Below are 21,286 nucleotides of genomic sequence, written 5' to 3'. Positions count from 1 at the left end.
TTCTATGGTCTAAGGCAAAAATCACACCCCATCAAAATTATGCTTGAAAAAACCCTTGTTAAACTAACCATAAAGTTCAGTAAACACTGTCCAACCCAACAGTTACTTTTCTCCTTTAGCATTGAAGGAGACTGGGCTTGGCCAGATGTAGACAGGTTAGAGGCAATGCTTAAAAACAACAACCTATATTTAAACAGAATAAAACTTGGCGCAATGAGAGGTTTCCTCTATGACAAAACCTAAAGGAAAAGGCAATGGCAACCCACTCCAGTGTTCTTGCCTGGAGAATCCCAGGGACGGAGGAGCCTGGTGGGCTTACGTCTATGGGGTTGCACAGAGTCGGACACGACTGAAGCGACTTAGCAGCAGCAGCAGCATAGGTTCAAATCCTGGTGCTTAAATTTGTTGACCTTACATTTGATTTCTCAACTTCCTCATTTGCAACATGGAAATAATATTAACTACTCCATAAGACTTTGTGAGAACTAAACGAGAAAATAGATGGAAAGCACTTGTCACAATGTTTGGCACAGTTACACGGCATTAGCCTTAATTGTTGCTATCAATAGTCACAGTAACAGATTAAGGGAAAAACTTATCTCTGCAAGAAATAATTCCCCAATAAACAAAATAATAGGTGAAGAGTTTCCTTCCTACTGCTAAAGGAGAGTGCATCTCTCTATTTTCAATTCTTGATGAACTGGTTTTAGATAAGATAGACAGACAAACTGATACACAGCAGGATTTCTTGACAAGTACCCCTACATTCAGAAGATTTTTTTGAAATGCCATGTTCTTCTACTCACATGTCTACGCAGCCCTCAGAACAGTCACATGAATCAGTAAACATGTTGGAAAAGCTGTTTAGATAATATGCTCGTGGCCACATAGTCTTTCTGTATTTAAACTGTGGAAGTTTTCTATTGTCAATTTCATTACAGAAAGAAATGGGCACCGATTCCACTCCATTGCTAATATCCACATCAGAAACAATTTCTTCTTCCTTTGGGTAATTCCGAGTCAACTGAACATAGGTATTGAAAGAAAAGTTATCTGTAAATAGAAAGTTACACTCTGTCTCAAGCAGGTAACGAAAAACTTCCTCCATGTTTCGTAGACTCCTTCCACAAGGGGTTTTATAACTCACGTGGAGTGCTGAAGAATGAGAGTTTGTCTTTGCGTGTCGTCTTTGGAAATGGCATTTGACTGGTAGCTGCAGAGGGTTTTCCCCCTTGAAGGTAAATGGCATTTTCATCAGACAGGTGCCAGAGCACTCATGCTTTTGGTAAGATAAATTTAAAGAAGATTCTTTTTCTCTAAAGTCTGCATCTTTACTTTCCATAAGGGGAATTTCTTGGTTTTCTGTAGATCTGTTTAAAATTAATTATTTATTAGAACCTCAAATTTATAGCACAATTCCCCATATTTAAAAAAAAAACACTAAGATGATATTTAATTCCTATATTAGTTTCTTCTCAGACAACATGAAAATAAGCCAGACCCTGAAATAAATCTATGTTTTACAGTTATATAAAGTTATGTTTTTTAATCTTCTTCTGAGCACCAAATAGGTGGTGTTTTTTTTCTAGCACCACTTCTTCAATGAGTGTCCAATAATTCAGTTCAATTCTGGCATTATCCACCTGTAGTCAGCATCAGATTCCACAAATTAAAGGGTTCAGTCCCATAAAACTGCCCCCAATCCAGATGCAAAATGCAATTTCCAGGTCACCATACTTCTGACCAATCCATGAGTTTCCACAACCTCCTCCTCTTTGTTAATGGGCTGGAAAGACTCACAGACTTCAGGACAGCATTTTAACTACTATTACCAGTTTATAATAAAAGATGCACTCAGGAACAGCCAAATGGGAGAGAGGCATGGGGTAATGTAGGTAAGAAGGGGCATGGAGTTTCCATATGCCCTCTCCAAATGCACTTCCCAGCACCTCAAAGTGTCTGCCAACCAGGAAGCTCCAAGAGCCCTGTTGTTTTTTATAGTGGTTTAACTGCTTAAGCATGAAAGATTAAATCACTTGTGACTGGTGATTATCTTCACCTGCAGCCCTTCTCCCCTCCCTGGAGGCTGGGAGGTAGGGCTGCAAGGGCATCAAAGATTTCTTGAATGCCTGCTATGTGCCAGGTGCTATGAAAACAAAGATGAGAGCTCTGTAATCAAGGAACTTACATTCGAGGCAGAGAATTAAGTATTTATAATAAAGTATAAATGATATTATGAATAATGCCATGTTAAATAATGTTATAGAAAGACATCTTTTATTTTTCTGATTTTAAGGGTTCTAATTTTATAATTAATTTTTTGGGTTTGAGAGTTCAATTTCATCTGGAGTTTATATTGATGTAACATGAATATCTAACTTAAATTCTCCAAATGATATCCAATTGTTCTAGAGTCTTTTACTGAATACTGTCAAAAGTCCTTTCACTTAACTTTGACTTACTAGCTTAATATCTCAAGTTTTTATAAATACACAAAAATGTTCTCTTATTTTCTAGACTCATTTTTTTCTTCTGGCCATGCTGTATGGCATGTAGATCTCAGTTCCCCGATCAGGGAAAAAACCCATGTCCCCTGCACTGGGAACATGCAGTCTTAATCACTGGACAATCAGGGAATTCCCTAAATAACAAATTTTTAAATGAAAAGCATGTATTTTCATTTTCTAGTTGCTGGAACCATCCTGAAGCCTAGTTTAGATACTGTGATTTCCTTCACTGGAGCTATGAGCAGCAGCACAGTGGCCCTAACTCTATCGTCTTAGCTTGAAACTCTTAACATTTCTAAAAAAACATTATAACATGGATAATCCAGAAAATATTTCTATAGTGTTCATTAAAATCATTGGTTTTCTGGTAATGGTTTCTTTTTTAAGAAAACTATTCATCATTCTCTTCTTTTTCTCATCCATTTGCCCTTTTCTTCTACATTTTGGGTAATCTTATAGATTCCAGACTATACCTTTGAGTTCCTTAATAGCAACTTTCACAATGAATACTTCCTTAAAAGAAAGTTTGGGGTAAAACTGATCACTGTACTACTATTTACATTAGGTAATATGTGGAATGATCTACCCATCCTTAAAGGGATGAACAAATAAAATGTATTTTCACATTATGGAAATCCAAACAACAGTTAAAGGGAATGAAACAGATCTATAACACAGCAAGCAACATGATTAGATGTCAAACTAATGCTGAGTAAAGTAAGAAGGTACATATATGAATATTTATGTAAAATTTAAAAACTGTAAGTAATAGCACTAAACATTACTTATGGCTATGTAAATATTTTAAAAATGAACTAGAGAAATAAGTGATGACAGTGACTGCTCTTGGAAAGGCAGAGAGGAGAACAGGGTGAGAAGTTAGATATGGCTCAAAAGAGACTACAGTGTTTTGTTTTCTTTTAAAAAAAGACACTGGAAGCAAATACAATGAAATGTTAATAGCTGTTAGTTCTGGCTGGTGTTAGTATAGTTTTTGCTATATTCTTTTATATGTTTCAATCTTAAAAACTCTCAAAAAGATAGTAAAAAATATTGAATGAGAATGCAGCTAAAAGATCAATGCAAATCTATCATATCCATGGACTACAACGCAATAGCACCTAATACATTAAAAATGAGGGAAGAAACAAAAAAAAGAGGTGAGGTTATGTTTTCCCTTAAATAATTTCAATCTATTTTAGTAGTTTTTGAATAATACTGGGGGTACATTCCATAGTAAAAATATAGTCTATAATGCATTTTTTGCTTTGTTCTTCCATTTTTCTTTGTTTTTCCATTTAACTTCTATCTTCTTAGCCTAGTCCACTTTAATAAGTTTTTGATTTATTTGTTTACTTTGGTATTCGGTATTTCCTTCTTTTTTAAAGACTGTGCCTGGAATTACTCTTTCCTTATTATTAAATGCCAAGTTCCTTTCTACCACTTTTTCTTATAAAGCATTATAGTATATTCTGAGCTATGAACACTACTATTTGTCTACCTGGGGTATATATACCTTTGGTTTCATTCAGTACTTACTGAAATAAATTCTCTTAAGCTCTCATAGCTTTGTTCTTTGTTTTGTTCTAGACTAATTTACTCTTGAGTGATTTACATAGCTACAGTGTGGCTGAGAGGGTAAAGTGTCTGTCTGCAATGCAGGAGACCTGGGTTTTATTCTTGGGTTGGGAAGATCCCCTAGAGAAGGAAATGGCAACCCACTTTAGTACTCTTGTCTGGAAAATTCCATGGATGGAGGAGCCTGGTAGGCTACAGTCCATGAGGTCACAAAGAGTCGGACACAACTGAGCAATTCCACTAGTGTTGGATAACCAGTAAACTGAGTGTTTCATTTCCCTTTTCAACTTGATTTTGAACTTTAAAACCAATAAATTATGTTTCAAGCTGGGTTCTGTGGCATTCTTTTCTACAAAATGTCATCAATTTATTTCCCCTATTTTTGGGGAAAGGGAATATAAAATACTGATGATTCAAGAAGTTCTTTGTTATGAAGGGATTAACTCAGCATATATTCAAGAGAAAAAATTTTATCTGGGGTATCCTTAGTTCTAAAGTTTATTAAAAGATTTTATTACTTACAGATTTAACAAATAACCTATGTAGAGAATTATTAAGCTACATAAAATATACAACTTTTAAAACTTTTCAGGAAGGGCAGGGGAAATGGATAGTTAGAGAGTTTGGGATGGACAGCTATACACTGCTATATTTAAAATGGATAACCAACAAGGACCTATTGTAAAGCACAGGGAACTCTGCTCAATGTTATATGGAAGCCTGGATGGGAGGGAGTTTGGGGGAGAATGGATACATGTATATGTATGGCTGAGTACCTTTGCCATCCACCTGAAACTATCACAGCATTGTTAATCAGCTATACTCCAATACAAAATAAAGAAGATTTAAAAAAAAAAAACTTTTCATGGGAAAGAATCCTTTTTTAATATATTTTATCTACTCTTACGTCAAATGATTGGCAACAATAAATCGCTTTCTGGGAGCAAAAGCACTAACAACATAAATAAATTTAACTTCTATACATACAGATAGGTGCAGTCTTTTGGAAAGACGTCTTCATATGATGTCGAGGGCAATGAACTTAATTTGTTTTCTTCTGCATTCTGGGTCACAGATGTATGATCTACATGAAAAAATTACAAACAAGTTAAAAATGAGTCACTGTAATATCTAAATAATAATTTTATTGACTAGAGATATAAGCCCTTAAATCTGAAACCATTAAGGTTTCAAAATTGAGGCAAAAATTAGCTATCAACATTTTTAAAAATATTAAGAAAATAAGATAGGATAAAATGAGATGTAGAAGAAATTTCTACTGCAGAAATTCTAATTTGGCCCAAACTTTATCTGAATTTTAATCATTCTTTAAAGCAAACATCAAGTATCCCTATTTCTGCTTGTATTTTACAGAAAAAATAGTGTAACTCTCGAAGACTCTATTAAGGTCGCAAAATGGGAAGCCTTCACATTTCTCTTGCTTTCTCATTACTCTATTACCTTCTATTTTTGTAGAGGGAAAAGTATTTGGGTTGCTCTTTTTGTCTTTTCATTTGTTCCTTCATAGTTCTCTTAGTTTCCCCTATATCTTTCTGCACTTAATTTCATCTTGAACCAGGACGTCCCTGGTTCATTCTTGTCTCTGTGTTTTCCAACTTCACCTATTCTTACTCTCTAACATAACTTCACTATACAAATAAGCTATGCAGTTAATGAAAAAAAGTTATAGATTTCCTGCTCTTATTTTGGAAAAAAAAAAAGTGAATATGCAGAGTAATCTGTTTTTAAAAAAATTGTTTTCAATCATGCTTTTTCCTATGCAGTGGTGGACCTTAATAAAAAAGTGATTCTCTTCCTGCCTTATTATTAACTTGCATTGGTCCTTTAGTGTAGACCAGTCTTATTAAACAGAAAAAAAAAGTTTAAGAAAATAAAGGAATAGTTTAAGTTATAATCCAGGGTCATGTGTGCAGACAAATGCGTCGCTTCAGTCATGTCCAGCTTTTTGTGTCCTTAGGCCACCAGGGTCCTCTGTCCAGGGGATTCTCCAGGCAAGAATACTGGAGATGAATACGAGAATATTTGCCATGCTCTACTCCAGGGGATATTCCTGACCCAGGGATCGAACCTGCGTCTCATGTTTCCTGCATTGGGAAGCAGGTTCTTTACCACTAGTGCCACATGGGAAGCCCTAATCCAAGGTCATCCTTGGCTAACTGGAAAGCAAATATCCCTCTTTAGTTATGGAGGTAAAGAAAGAAGATTTAAAATCTGATAGATGAAGAGAGCTACAATAACTGATTAACAATTAGTTTCGGCCAGTGGTTAAGACTGTGCTCCCAATGTAGTAGAAGGCAAAAGTTCAATCCCTGGTTGGGGAAGTAATAACCCAATGCCATATGGCACAGCCTTTAAAAAAAAAAAAGTAAGTTTTTCAAATTAAGAATTTCTGATTTTTCCCAGCAAATTTCTTTGAATGAGCCATATAACGCCATACTAACAGATACAAAGATAACAAAGGTGTATAAGCAGAGTCGGAAACAAGATTTACTAAAAAACAGGGAGATTTGATATCAACCATTAGATAAGGAGAAAGGAGTAATAATAATTTCTTTCAAGAAAACAGTATCCAGTTCTTTGTATAGGGATACAGCAAATATTTCTAGAATTACACACAAGCAAAGAAAAATCAAACGTATATTAGTGGTTTGGGGAATTCAGGCTGAATCTGGGATGGCTTGTTTTGACCTCAACACCAAGTCCTTTTGTTTCTCCCAGTCTTAGTATTCCTTTAAAAATAAATACTAATATGAAACCTAAAGTTTAATAAAGTTACTGCTGTTGCTGCTGCTAAGCCGCTTCAGTCGTGTCTGACTCTGTGCGACCCCACAGATGGCAGCCCACCAGGCTCCCCTATCCCTGGGATTCACCAGGCAAGAACACCGTAGTGGGTTGCCATTTCCTTCTCCAATGCATGAAAGTGGAAAGTGCAAGTGAAGTCACTCAGTTGTGTCCGACTCTTAGCGACTCCATGGACTGCAGCCCACCAGGCTCCTCCATCCATGGGATTTTCCAGGCAAGAGTACTATGAAGTGTTTAATCCCTACATTTGCTAGCAATGTCACAACATAATTCCCTGATTACTTTAAAAACATTTGCTAGCTCTACCACTAGCAAACATATACTTCTATTTTGATAAATTTATTACACTTCAGATAAACATATAAAAATATGAAACTAGAATACTCTGCATTTCTACTAATGAAATCATTACTTTAAAAGAACCAAGACAAAAACCCAACTTACTTTCTTTTACTGGGAAAGATTATTTAGAAAGAAAAAAGCTGTTTAGAATTATTTCTTCTTACCACCTCTTGCACTTACAGGCTTCTCTCTTAGAAAACTAATCTAACCCTTAAGGTATGTTGATTCTAAGTGCTACTGTAGGCTACTGGGAGAAAGACTATTTTCTTGAAAGAATGTTCTCTTTTCTAAAACTTTACGTTAGCGACTGAAACTGAAAACATTTCTGAAAAATAAAACCTTCCTTTAAAATAAACTGATGCATATACACAATGGAGTATTACTCAGCCATTAAAAAGGATACACTTGACTCAGTTCTAATGAGGTGGATGAAACTGGAGCCTATTATACAGAGTGAAATAAGCCAGAAAGAGAAACACCAATACAGTACCCCATATATATGGAGTTAATAAAGATGGTAACGATAACCCTGTATGAGACAGCAAAAGAGACCAGTCTTTTGGACTCTGTGGGAGAGGGCAAGGGTGGGCTGATTTGGGAGAATGGCATTGAAACATGTATAATATCATATGTGAAACGAATCGCCAGTCCAGGCTCGATGCATGATACAGGATGCTTGGGGCTGGTGCACTGGGATGACCCAGCGGTATGGTACGGGGAGGGAGGTAGGAGGGGGGTTCAGGATGAGGAACAAGTGTACACCTGTGGTGGATTCATGCTGATGTATGGCAAAACCAATACAATATTGTAAAGTAATTAGCCTCCAATTAAAATAAATAAATTTATATTTTTAAAAAATAAATAAATAAAATAAACTGATGATGTTAAACCATATTTTCAAAGATTTAAAACTCTAAGGCTCCAAATTATGACAGTTAAAATGATTACAATCTGTTGAAAATATATGGCAGCATTAACTAAAATTTAGAAAATGTACTTCAACACTTTAGCAAATTGGTGACAGTCTAACATTTATAGGCTAGTGATTCTGATAACTTTTTAATAAAAAAAAGTTTTTTAATCGAAGGAAAATTGATTGACAGTGTTGTGTTTGTTATATAGCAATGCGATTCAGTTATATATACACACACACACGTATGGTCTTCTTCATATTCTTCTCAATTATGGACTATTATAGCATATTGAACATAGTTCCCTGTACTATACAGTAGGACCTTGTTGTTTACCTAAAATAGCTTCTCAATTTTTTTCTAATCCTAGTACATTATCTTTGTTCAATTCCTTTAAAGTTGATACATTGATGTTCTAATAATAATCTAGAAATGAAAAAAGTTTCCATCAATTTATCTATACCAAAATATATCTTTGTAGCATTGTTCTTTACACAAAGCAGGTTTACAGTGGTTTGGAGTCTTGGAATTCTGTTTGCGCTTCTTATAGGAGAACCTTTTTTGAAGAAGAGATACATTTGTTCTTCTGAGAGGTTTAACAGGGTGTGCATTTCCTATCTCTGGATGGGCAGGACTCTTCATTGACTAGGAACACTGATTTCCATAACTTACCTCTATGGATCTTGCAGTTTTATTTTAAACTGTCTTTGCTTAACGCAACATAATTAAGGCTGGCTCGCTTCAAAGCAAGAAAACAGCAGAGAGTATTCTAGGTTAGGATTAGAAATGTACATACCCTTTATCAATGTTGAATTGTGGTTTATAGTTGCATCTTTTACTAGAATCATTGCTTGGATGTATTCTGTTAAGGAAGGGAAAAAAGAATGAAAACAATCAGCAACAGCATCACCTTATTCAAGATGTCAGCTACTGTGCTATGCAATTCACTGATACATACTTCATCTCATTCAATCTTTGTAACTCCTCTGAGAGGTTTTTATGAGTATCTACTTTAAAGACAAAGAAATTGAAGCTTATAGGTTAAGCTGTTTACTTCAGATCAATCAGATAGGAAGAGGTAGAAGTGAATTCAAACCTACATGTATCAGATTCATGAAGGAATGAGAATATTAAAATGAAAGTATTAATTTTGCAGACAAACACACAACAGATTAATGTCATAGAATATCCAAAAAGAATTAAGAATATCCTGTGGAAAACAAAGAATAGGAGGGGGGAAATTTTGCTTGAAAATCATATATTCTGATGTAATGAAGGAAGTTTCCATATAAAAGTCTATATTCTACAACTACCTGGGCTGAAGACAAAGAAACAGAAAAAATAAAAACGTGGATGACTGAACTGACTGCCTATGTAAAACACAAGATTGTTTTCTGAAGACTACTAAGGCAAATTCTGTTTAAAGCAGGCAAAACATATCCATATACATCTAAGCTGTCTCTGAAAGACTGAGTGATGGATAATCTGTTATATTTTACTGTATGTACCAAATGTTTTACAAGGAGCACATACTAGTTTTGTAATACACCCCCTCCACCCTGCATAAAGGTACAATGAGGGAGAGAAAAGTAGCCTGAGATAAAGAGATTTATTTATTCATAATTTATTATTCAAAATAATCATCTTCATCCACTTTTACAAATGTTCATAGTATGATAAAAATGAGTTTTTATAGAAACAGAGCATATACACAAAAAAAGCAAACAGAACTGATGTCAGGTTCTTAGAAAACAAAAGAAAATATCTTGACTTTTAAAACAAATAGCAATACTGGAATTAGAACTAAACTGTATTGCCAGTGGGCAATATTTAGCATTAAATGTGTTGAAAGTTTTTATTGGTTCATACCTTTATTTGTGGCAGACCCATCTTTGATCTTTTGTTTCAGTGACTGCAGCACATTTTGCACTTGTTCAAATATGAAATCCACTTTCCCATCATCTTCCAGCTCCATCCAGAAAGTTTTTGCATCACCTAAAGGAAAAATAAGTGAATAGCCTAAGAGCTCAACAGACATAGACTGTAACTTTCCTAAGGCACATGCTATTAAAAATCCACTTAGTTTCTAAATAAAATCAAGATTTAATTGGGCTATTACTTTCCTTCAGGAAAAAGATATTTGTCACTGTTTCTTCTTTCCTCTTTTGGCCACATGATCTTAGTTCCCTGACCAGGGACTGAACCCGGGGGCTGTGGAAGTGTGGAGGCCTAACCACTGGAGTCCTTCGTCACTGTCTCTTTAGAAAGAATGAAAAACAAAGATGACCTAGGCATCTCCCTTATTTCTGCTAACCAAAAAAAAAAAGTGTTGAAAACTTGAGTGAAACTATTTCTTGACTGGAAAACAGAAGGAATGACTTCATTCTGGGGTGGAAGCGGGCGTACTTATGGACAACTATACATTTAAAATTTTTCAAGGACATAACCTCCAATGAGTATCAAGTGGATGATTTCAGAATGAAACATCTCAACAACCGTTGAAATAATGAAATATCTAACACTAATGCTTTTAAAAATCTTTGTACCAACTTTTTAATGGTTATGTTGACTGAAAAAAAACAATCTGAAAGCTGAAAATTATGTTTTATTTGGGGACCTACTGAGGACTACAGTCTGGGAGAGGCCTCTGAAATAGCTCTGAGAAACGGCTCCCAAGAGGTAAGGGAGGAGTCAGGATAAACAGCTTTTGCTGAGAGGAAAAAATAAAACATGTAATTAAAGATTGAATGATTACTGCCAATCACAAAGAACAGATGTCTCAATTTAACGATGTTAGTGCTTTTTTATGTCTAGGGAGATACAAGAGTCTGGGCTCGCTGAAATTCTTCTTCGGATATGCATCTTAACTACCTGCGGTCAGTACCTAATTTTTCTACCTTTTCAATTCTCCTCAGGGAGTGCCACTGGGGGTGGATGCAGATGTTGGCTCGAGGGCAGGCAGCACTATTTTCTGAAGTGGCAGGCAATATTTTTTGTTCACAGTGACATGAGGCAAAATAATGTTTAAAGCTTTTATAAAGTTATATAGATAAGCTAACATTTCAGATGCTCAGCAAACTAACACTGTAATCAAAAATTTCCATCCTTTCACAGCTGAAAACAGAAATATGAGAAATGCAATGAAAACAAACTGACAAAAGTCAAATCTCACACCATGTTTCAAAGTAACAAAAATACCCAAAATGTTAAACACAAATTATTTCTAAAATAGATAACATTAATGCATACAATGCTTAAAATGAACAGGGCCTTAAGCAAAGGAGGAAATGCACTGAAGACAGGTCACTTGAGAAGCCACTGGGTGGATTAATGAGCAGACAGCACAGTAAGTTCACCAAAAAAATACATTTTCCTTCATAAAAATTAAACCCAGAACCTCCCAGTTAGTAACAGTGGGGAATTCTTCAGTCTCTACTCTCCCTGGCAGTCATCTTACCCCAAGGGGACCTCTGGCTAACGAAGCGGCTGCTCTCCAGCAGCCTCAGGAGGAGCACTGCTTCCCTGTTACCTCTCTGGCCTATTGTGTACTACACAAGACTAAGCCTACTTTTAATTCCCCAAAGCACAGTTCAGACAAACGTTTCAACACTTGAAAAAAAAAACAAACAAACACAATGTGAAAAGGCAAAAGGGATGAGAAATGTTTTAGAGAAAGGTAGGGGCTGTGACATGGAGGGCCTTGTGTGCCATACTAAGCAACCTTATTTTTATATGGAAGGCAATGGAGAGCCACTTGAGAGGCTTAAGCAGCTTATCGTTATGTCATTAATTTGTTTTTAAAAATATCACTCATGGGGCAGTGGGAAAAGGGAGTCAAGACTGATTTCTGTTCCTGATTTGGTCAACCACATGTATAATACTGGTATTATTTGCAACAGTGAATAAAGGTAGAGCAACAAGCGGGAAATTCAAGCAGCACAGGCAAAGTGGATACACAGGTTCCAGAGGAAGATCTGGTCCAGATAGACAAGTTAATTTTGGAGTCAATGATACAAAAATTCTTGATTGAAGCCACAGAGGAGATGTGATTAGAGAGAATCCGTAGAATGAGAAGGGTTTTCTGTAAAACATCAACATGTAAGTGATGTGAATAAGAAAAAGGAATCATGGAGACTGAGAAGGAATATAGCACCAGATACCTGAGTTGAAAGTCAAATCAGTAAACTAATACTGCTGCTACTTGCCTCTAGAAATGAAGAATATCATCTTACAACTCCACTGTCTATCTAAGCTTGCTCCATTATTCAGCTAGATTTAAGATTTATTACAAGAACATAATCATGAAGCAAGAGGTACGGCACCTTTGCAAAGAAGGAAGACAACTATACAGTTATACTATATGTCTTCCAATCTCACATGAGATAGAGTCTTTGTAAATAGGCAACAGTCATGAATCACGTTGACCTGAGCTCATTTAGTAGATGAATATTTATGGACTGCTTACTAAATACACTGATAATGACCTAGGTACATGTATATGTATGTATTTATCTTTCTCCATCCATTCCTTGAAGAGCTTCAGGGCAGTGGTCCAGAGAATCTCTAAGACACCTTTGAGCCTGTTATCAGCAAAGTATAGTTTATGAATTCTTGGATGTTGGGGCTTCCTTGGTGGCTCAGATGGTAAAGAATCTACCTGCCATGTGGGACACCTGGGTTTGATCCCTGGGTGGGGAAGATCCCCTGGAGAAGGGAATGGCAACCCACTCCAGTATTCTTGCCTAGAGAATCCCCATGAATAGAGAAGCCTGGTGGACTATAGTCCATGGGTCAAAAGAGTCGGACACGACTGAGCAACTGAGCACAGCATAGCACAAATCTTTTCAGACAATACCCTAGGTCAAAGTATTTTAACAGTAATACATTACTTGCTTTTTCTTCCCTATATTGACATTACCTGATGGTTCAAAAGCTCTGGTGAATAAAAGTGCTGGAGCCTTAGTGTGAATCAAGGCAGTTGCACCAAACTACCAGTTAGCCATTGTATTGTTTACCACCAATTTCACTTAGGGTTCTCGATAAGGCAACATAAATAATTACCAGAGTACAGTGGCTCTTTCAAGGAAAACCACTAGTGAGACCGTTTTGAGTTGTAAGATAAACTAGCTTTCTTATCCTCCCATCAGTTCAGTTGCTCAGCCGTGCCTGACTCTTTGCAACCCCATGAATCGCAGCACGCCAGGCCTCCCTGCCATCACCAACTCCCGGAGTTCACCCAAACCCATGTCCATTGAGTCAATGATGCCATCCAACCATCTCATCCTCTGTCGTCCCCTTCTCCTCCTGCCCTCAATCTTTCCCAGCATCAGGGTCTTTTCAAATGAGTCAGCTCTTTGCATCAGGGGCCAAAGTACTGGAATTTCAGCTTCAACATCAGTCCTTCCAATGAACACCCAGGACTGATCTCCTTTAGGATGGACTGGTTGGATCTCCTTGCAGTCCAAAGGACTCTCAAGAGTCTTCTCCAACACCACAGTTCAAAAGCATCAATTCTTCGGCGCTCAGCCTTCTTCACAGTCCAACTCTCACATCCATACATGACCACTGGAAAAACCATACCCTTGACTAGACGGACCTTTGTTGGCAAAGTAATGTCTCTGCTTTTTAATATGCTGTCTAGGTTGGTCATAAGTTTCCTTCCAAGGAGTAAGTATCTTTTAATTTCATGGCTGCAATCACCATCTGCAGTGATTTTGGAGCCCAGAAAAATAAAGTTAGCCACTGTTTCCCCATCTATTTCCCATGAAGTGATGGGACCAGATGCCATGATCTTCGTTTTCTGAATGTTGAGCTTTAAGCCAGCTTTTTCACTCTCCTTTCACTTTCCTCAATAGGCTCTTTAGTTCTTCACTTTCTGCCATAAGGGTGGTGTCATCTGCATATCTGAGGTTATTGATATTTCTCCTGGCAATCTTGATTCCAGCTTGTGCTTCCTCCAGCCCAGCGTTTCTCATGACCATGGAAAACCATTTTTACTGAAAAGAAACACTAATAAAAATTATGGTTTTCTGACTGGGTGTTTGGTACACATTTTCTCAAACTTGAAGGACAAAACTAACTGCAGTCATTGCTAATGATAAAATTCAAGCTACCAAATTAAAATTAAAAATTTAGAAAACTTGCATCTGCCATGGTAAGTTTGAAAGGTTCTCACTAATTCATCAATTTTAGATGACTGATAGCGATATTAACAAATGTAATTTTAAAATACTGTGATTAAATGTGTCAACCGTTAGAAAAATCTGCATAATTCATTGCACCAATGTTTTCCAAGTGGCCAATGCATGATGTTATAAAATCATGCCTGTGTAAGAGACCCATTCAAAGTGCAAGGCAAATCAATAGATTTTAACCTAACAGTGTAAAGAAAACTCACTGATATGAATTCAGATTCCACACTATAACTAATCTTGAAGGAATGACTACTTTTTGAGTTTTGTAGTTGTATCAAATAAAAATTTCCACGATCATCTGAGAGGCTATTAAAATATTCTTCCTTTTTCCAACTTCTTGTCTGTGTGAAGCTTCATTTTCTTTATACATTTACACTGAAGCCTCATTTCACAACAGACTGAAGGCAGAAGCAGATATGAGAATCTCTCTTCTATTAAGCCAACTATCAAAGAGATTTGTAAAAATAAAAAAGTGTTTTTCTAATTTTTTTGTTTCAGAAAATAGTTCTCTCTCACGTAATTTATATTAACATGTTGGGTTTATTATTTTAAAAATATAGATCAATTACCATTTTTGAAGCTTCTCAATTTCTTAATATAGTAAATATGAACAGAATTGAACCACATAAACGAAAGCTATTGAGGGTTTTAAATACTTTGAAGAGCATAAAGTAGGCTTTATACTCTTTAACCAAAAGAAGGCTTAAAACCACTGGCCTAGATAACTGTCTAGTGAAACAGGTACTACAATCTGTTTAACAATTCACCTATTACACACATGTTAAAGGGTGGTGAAACTATTCTGTATGATACTGTAATGGTGTATACGTAACATTATGCATTCATCAAAACCCACAGTACTTGAAAGCACAAAGAGGGAAGCTTAATGTACGCAATATCATTTAAGAGATCAGGGATCCCAGGAAGGCATGTATACACAACTTTGCTGAAGGGCTGGGTGGAAAAGATGCAGATTGAAACAACTTTGGAAATAAGTGGACTCTGTAAAACTAGAGGCAAAAGGAACTTGCGCAAGCACTGAGGTTTCCCACCTCTGAATGAGTTTATACTTCTGATACTGCTATACATATGTATTAGAATTAAGCAAATAAATAAGTAGATAACAGATAATGGGAATTTACAAGCAAGCAAGGAGACTAGGTTAGCATACCCCTGTGGTAATGGATTAGAGCCAGAAACATCAGTATAAACTCGAGATGGTTACATACAGAAATATTTATAGATACGTATAAATACAATTTATATATATCTTGCTCTGTCAGTTGAGAGGGCCTATAGTCAAGACACCCCAAGAGCAACAAACACACCTACTGCCCAGATCTTGGTTGGTAATACCATTCTCCAATAAAAGGAACCTGGTAGGCTCATTCAAGAAATGGCTCATTCTAGGAGGATGGCAGGAAATACGAGATTAACTTGGAGCATCTTTTAGTACCAGAAAATAAGAAAGTGCTAAAAACCAAAAACAAAGAACAAAACAAAAACCACCTGCACTGATGGAGTATGTCAAAGGGGGAGGAGACTGACTGAAAGAGCTCCAAATGCCCAATCCTGGGATAATTTGAATAACAAAATAAAAAAGTACTGGATTATAACCCAAAATATAAAATATGTATTCACGAATCTATACTGATATAAATACATGACTGAATAAATACATATATTGGGGAGAGGAGACCAATCTCCCTTGTAGAAGACTTTTGAATAATAGTGTGAGTATCCTGCTCTCAAAGAGGAGTATGACTTTCCGCTCCTTAGGTATGGGCTGCACATAGTGATTTCCTGTCAAAGAGTAAGTAGGGAAACGGAAGGGAAAGAGAGCAGTAATTTACAGTGGAGAAATCACTGAACACAATTCAGCCAGGATCAACATCAACAGACAAGAAATCATGTTGATAACATGTACCCTTGACATCATTTGGTAAAAAATGACACTTTACCTCTATGGTCTTCCTCCCCCAAATAAACAACCCCAGGTCTAATCATGAGAAAAAAAAATATCACTCAATAATTCCGATAGAGGAGCATCTTCTAAGACACTTGGATACAAAATCTTACAAAAACAAGAAATGTCTGAGAAACTGTTATATCCAAGAGGACCCTAAGGAGACATGACAAGTAAATGTAATGTGGTATCCTGAATGGGACCCTGGAATAGAAAAAGACATCATATAAGGAAATAAGAATAAACTATGAACTTTAGTTAACAATAATGTGTCAGTAACAATAACTGTAACAAATGTATCAGCCAAATGTTAGATTTTAATCATAGGCAGAACTGGGTGCATAGAACTCTGTACCAGCCTTTGAATTTTTCTGTAAAGTTTAAAGTTTTCTAAAAAAATAAAGTATATTTTTTAAAAGTACATTTAAGTACTGACTAAGCATTACAGATACACAATTAATTATAAAGAGTCAAAACTGTTGTTCCATGAGAATAAATCCTTAATTGTAATTCAGGGAAGTCACATGCAATGAAAAAACTTGAAAATTCGACAATTCAACTTCATTAAGAAGTCTCTATACTTTTAAACATAAAGTTTAACAATGGTTTTTCAACCTACCATTTTTTTCTCCCATCTTTTGGTGCTGTTTACAAACATCAAATTCTTCAAAATTAACTGTATCAAAGAACTGAATCACTTTGATTGTAGAATATAACTGGAATCCAACTGTGGTCTCTGAAATTTGCAGTACTCAGAGAAAATATATCATTATACTGTTTTAAGCCGAATATTCTTTGACACCTGAATTTTAAACTGTGCTTGAAGAAACTTTCCGAAATGATTACTAGTCCAACTTAATGATCACTCCATGAATCTTTATCAAGTGAATACGTACAGTTGTATCAAATCATCAACAGTATCTTTTTAAAAACAAAAATCAACTCCATCTTTTGGTCCATGAATACATGAAACATTCTGTAAGGAAAACAATAAGGAATAGTAAAAGGCATATTTGAAAATAATAAAATATATCAGAAAAAGAGGGTTGTTGTAACAATAGCTCTATCTTTTAAAATAGCATGAACTATCATGAAAAAAGAATACATATTAACTGGAAAAATATGTAAAATATCAATATTAGGAATATTATAGGAAAATTCAAAACTACCTATTTAAAATATATGTTAATTAATATAAAGTATCTCCATTTCATAAACCTTTAAAAACTTTTAAATGGGGCTAATAATGTTAACTACTTCAAAAGACTATTGTGAGGGTGACTTAATCCCTTAGAATAATACCTAGCACATTACAAAGGACTCGATGAATGCTAAGTTATTATTATTCTTTCTGTATATATACTTTAAAAACAAAATTTGAATTTTAGTATATATAAATTTTTATGATCTTTCATTGATAATATATCTTGCACTTTCTCTCATCATTAATGTTTTTCTATAATATGACCTTTTAAGTGACTGTACAATATACTTTGGTCAATAATCCATTAAGTTAAATTATACCAAAGAATTTTAATAATTAAAATGTAGTAAGTTATTAAGTCAACCTCTATATCAGACATTTAGATTATTTCTACTTTTCCAATACAATAAATAATGATGGAATATACTGTATGCCTATCTCTGATTATTTCCTTAAGATACACACTTAGAGGCGGAACTAAAGGTCAAAAAGAGGTCAGCAGTTTTAGTCTCAGGATGTTAGTCAACACATGATAAATTCTTCTCCTACTCCCACACCAAATTCACAGAAATCTTAATTTTTTAAATTAAAAATATAGAATCATGCTGAAAATAAAAAGGAAATTATCTATAGACTGAGTCTGTGGGACCTCTCTGTGGAAAGGAAACAGATGGGAAGTTGCAAAGATAATGCCAACCACAAACGTATCATGGCAAAATAAAGAACAGATCCTCTCAGAGGAGACAAGCATGTACAACCAAGAGTCACCAAACATCTGAAAAAAGTTACACCATGGAAGAGACTTAACAAGCCCACCAAACTCATGAATTGAATTGAATTACAGAAAATTAACTGAGCATCCTGAAAATAATTTTAAAACAAGTATTATTGTATTTAATATCAAAGAGCTAAAGAAATAACATACAATTCTGAAAAATAATTAACTGGATATCTTGGATATAAAAGTAGTTGTTAAATAAACTCAATAATTATCATTCATAGTAACAGATTCAGATAAAGAGCCAGGAGACAAAGTTGAGTAACTCACTCAGAATACAGAGCAAAGAACTGGCAAAAAGAGGGTAAGTAGAAAGAAGACAAGGCAATAATGATCAAAAAATTCTTATAACTGGAAAACACATAGGCCACTAAGAGTAACAAAATAAACTTATTAATACAAACCACTAGACAAACCATGCGTAAACTTCAGAATATCAAGAATAAAGACAAAGCCTCAGAAACTTTCAGAAAATCTAGATGGTCTAAAATGAACATTTATCAAACTGGTAATCAGACTTCTCATCAGAAATGTCGATGCAAAATGTTAAGGGAAAATAAGTCTGAATCCAGAATACTATTTCAGCCACCTTATGTTTCAATAGCAAGAGTTAAAAAAAAAAAAAAGACTCTTACAGACATTCAAAGAGTAATCAGAGACTGAAAGAAATGAAGAAGCACTTCATTAATAAAACTAACCTAGAAGGAAGTGCTGAGGTAAAAGAAACAAAGGTGAGCAAATTCAGAAATAAAACACATTAATGCCAGATAAAGAGAGATTAAAACTGGGTTTTAATGACGAATGAAATAATGCTAGAAAATAAAACCACAGGAAATTAACGTGTTTTTTTGGAGGAGGGACGGAAGGGGATTGTTGTAAGATTACAGAAAGTAAAGTAAATCATACTAAGTTGTTTGTAGAGAGAATATCAATACGAACTAAATGTATGAATTGCATTAAAAATATAAAGGTGATACATTGTAAAGCAACTATCCTCCAATAAAAATTTTTAAACATGTGAAAGTACAATATGAAAAAGAAAACAGAACATAGAAAACTTGGGGCTAAGCTCATTTAAAAAGAAAAATAGAAAAATACAAGATACGAATAGAAACATGGTAAATAAAGAGGAAGCGAAAAAGGCCAATTATGTTAGTAATCACAAAAAAGGTTTTCTTCAGTAAATTTGCAGAATATTGTAAAGCATAGAGAAGAAAATTTAAATCATTCATAATTTCATCATCCAGAGACTACCAATTTAACTTTAGATTGTCACAGTATTTAAAAATTTGTTCATATTTTTCCCCCTTCTCACTTTTTCATTTTGGCAGAAAAACACTGTTTAGCTTCGATTTATGGTTCGTTTTCACCAATAGGCTTTTGTGAAACTGTGACCATTTCTTCTGCTATGTTTTAACAGTGATGACAGTAATGAACATTCATTGAGTATAAACCATGTGTCAGGCAGGCTTCTAAACACTTGCCGTGTTATTAACCTGCATAACAATCACGAGGGACAAATTGTAGCATGCCTGGGTTTCTCTCACAAAGAAGCTAAAGCACGTTACACTGTAAATAGCAAAGACAAACTAAGGAATCAAGCAGCCTGGTTTCTGAGCCCGTTTTTGATCCTTCTAATCTACCCCCTCATTCTTAACACACACAACTCACTGCAGGATTCCACTTGCTGATGAGCACAATTACGTATTGTTTCTTATTTCCTACCTATTGGGAATAACTACTTATTGGGTTGTGGTTAATGAAAGCAGCTCTGAGCATCTGCTCTCAACTCCGTGATCTTGGGGAAATGATTTTACTTATTCAGCGTAGTCTTACCTGTGAAATGAGTCAGTGGATAAACCGTCAAGCTCTGCTTCTGGATTTTGAACCGCAGTTCATTTTCCGCAGCCCCCTTTACAGCTTCAGGTTCCCAGCTGCTTTAGGAATCACCTCTCACGGTGTGCAACCGGATGTCAAGAGACTGAAATGTGGCGGGTGGGAACTCAGGGCGCCCGCGGTCCCCCTCTTCAGCCCGGGACTGTATGCGGGCGAAAGGGAGATGGGAGGTCCCAAGCGGTGGGATCCAGGCGGCAGAGAGCTCCGCCGCGTTCCCTGGTCCTGGGCCGAAAGAGCCTTCGGGAGGGCCACCCACGGCAGCTACACCAACTCAGCTAACGGTTTCCACGCAGCCCGCGACAGCCGAGAGCTGCGCTCCGCCCGCCCCACTGGCGAGGCTGAGTTCCCCGCGGGTCGGACTCCTCTCCCACTCCACGCCGCCGAGAACCCGCGGCCTCAGGTGCCCCCTGGCCGGGAAGTACTTCACCGTTTACCAGCCCTCACCTCAGCCAACAGTTCCGCCTCGCCTCAGCCGGGTAGGGAAGACCGCCCATATTTCTAAGGTCCATGAGCCCGAAATGGGAGGAGTAGGACACCGACAGCTCCCACTTCCCAGGCCCTAGCTCATTGGCTGCACACCCCTATCGGGTTCACGCCTTAGAGGTTCCGAGCGCGTACAGCCTGCAACGCGACGGCGCTTCAGCGCGCCGTTTTCCGATTGGCTGTCAGAGTTCTCGGGTGGTCTCGCGCTCTCCGACTGGACCAATGCGGATATCCATAGTCTAGAGGCCGGCATCGCTGGAGTGGTGGTTCGTCTGTTTCCTCTGGTAGGTGTTTGGCTGCCATCTTGTGTGTGGCTGGGACTGGGCTGCTGGGCCTTTGAGACCTACGTTAGCGGCTCAAGCTGTCGAGATATCCTGAAGAAGCAGTGGAGGAAAGAAGGGGCCTGAGGAAACAGACCTGGAAGCTTCATACCTCCCTGAAAGGGAAAGGTTTTCCTGGTCTGAGTCTCAGCCCTGGCTGGAAAGAGATAAATGATGGAGGTGATTAGGATCACAGGCTTTGGTTGGTTATTGTCATGGCTTGGCGTGGACTCTGATGCTTTAGCAGTGATCCCTTGGGTTCCAGGGAACTATTCTAGTAATCG

General features: G+C 36.6%; 1 protein-coding gene across 1 annotated transcript in view; it reads right to left on the bottom strand.

The window, feature by feature from the left end:
- SETDB2 (SET domain bifurcated histone lysine methyltransferase 2) overlaps positions 1 to 16,956 on the bottom strand; it is a 70,291-nt gene extending 53,335 nt beyond the window's left edge. The window contains exons 1-5 of the mRNA XM_052650354.1: positions 16,941 to 16,956; positions 10,031 to 10,156; positions 8,958 to 9,023; positions 5,073 to 5,169; positions 807 to 1,370 (exon numbers count right to left, since the gene is read on the bottom strand). Of these exons, the coding sequence (XP_052506314.1) occupies positions 807 to 1,370; positions 5,073 to 5,169; positions 8,958 to 9,023; positions 10,031 to 10,156; positions 16,941 to 16,956 (869 nt within the window). The remainder of the gene's footprint in view (positions 1 to 806; positions 1,371 to 5,072; positions 5,170 to 8,957; positions 9,024 to 10,030; positions 10,157 to 16,940) is intronic.
- Between the last annotated feature and the right edge of the window lie 4,330 nt (positions 16,957 to 21,286).

Source organism: Budorcas taxicolor, chromosome 12 (assembly GCF_023091745.1).
Source record: "Budorcas taxicolor isolate Tak-1 chromosome 12, Takin1.1, whole genome shotgun sequence".
Lineage (NCBI taxonomy): Eukaryota > Metazoa > Chordata > Mammalia > Artiodactyla > Bovidae > Budorcas > Budorcas taxicolor.
Note: the sequence above shows the minus strand (reverse complement) of the source record. Positions and strands in the feature narration are given on the sequence as shown.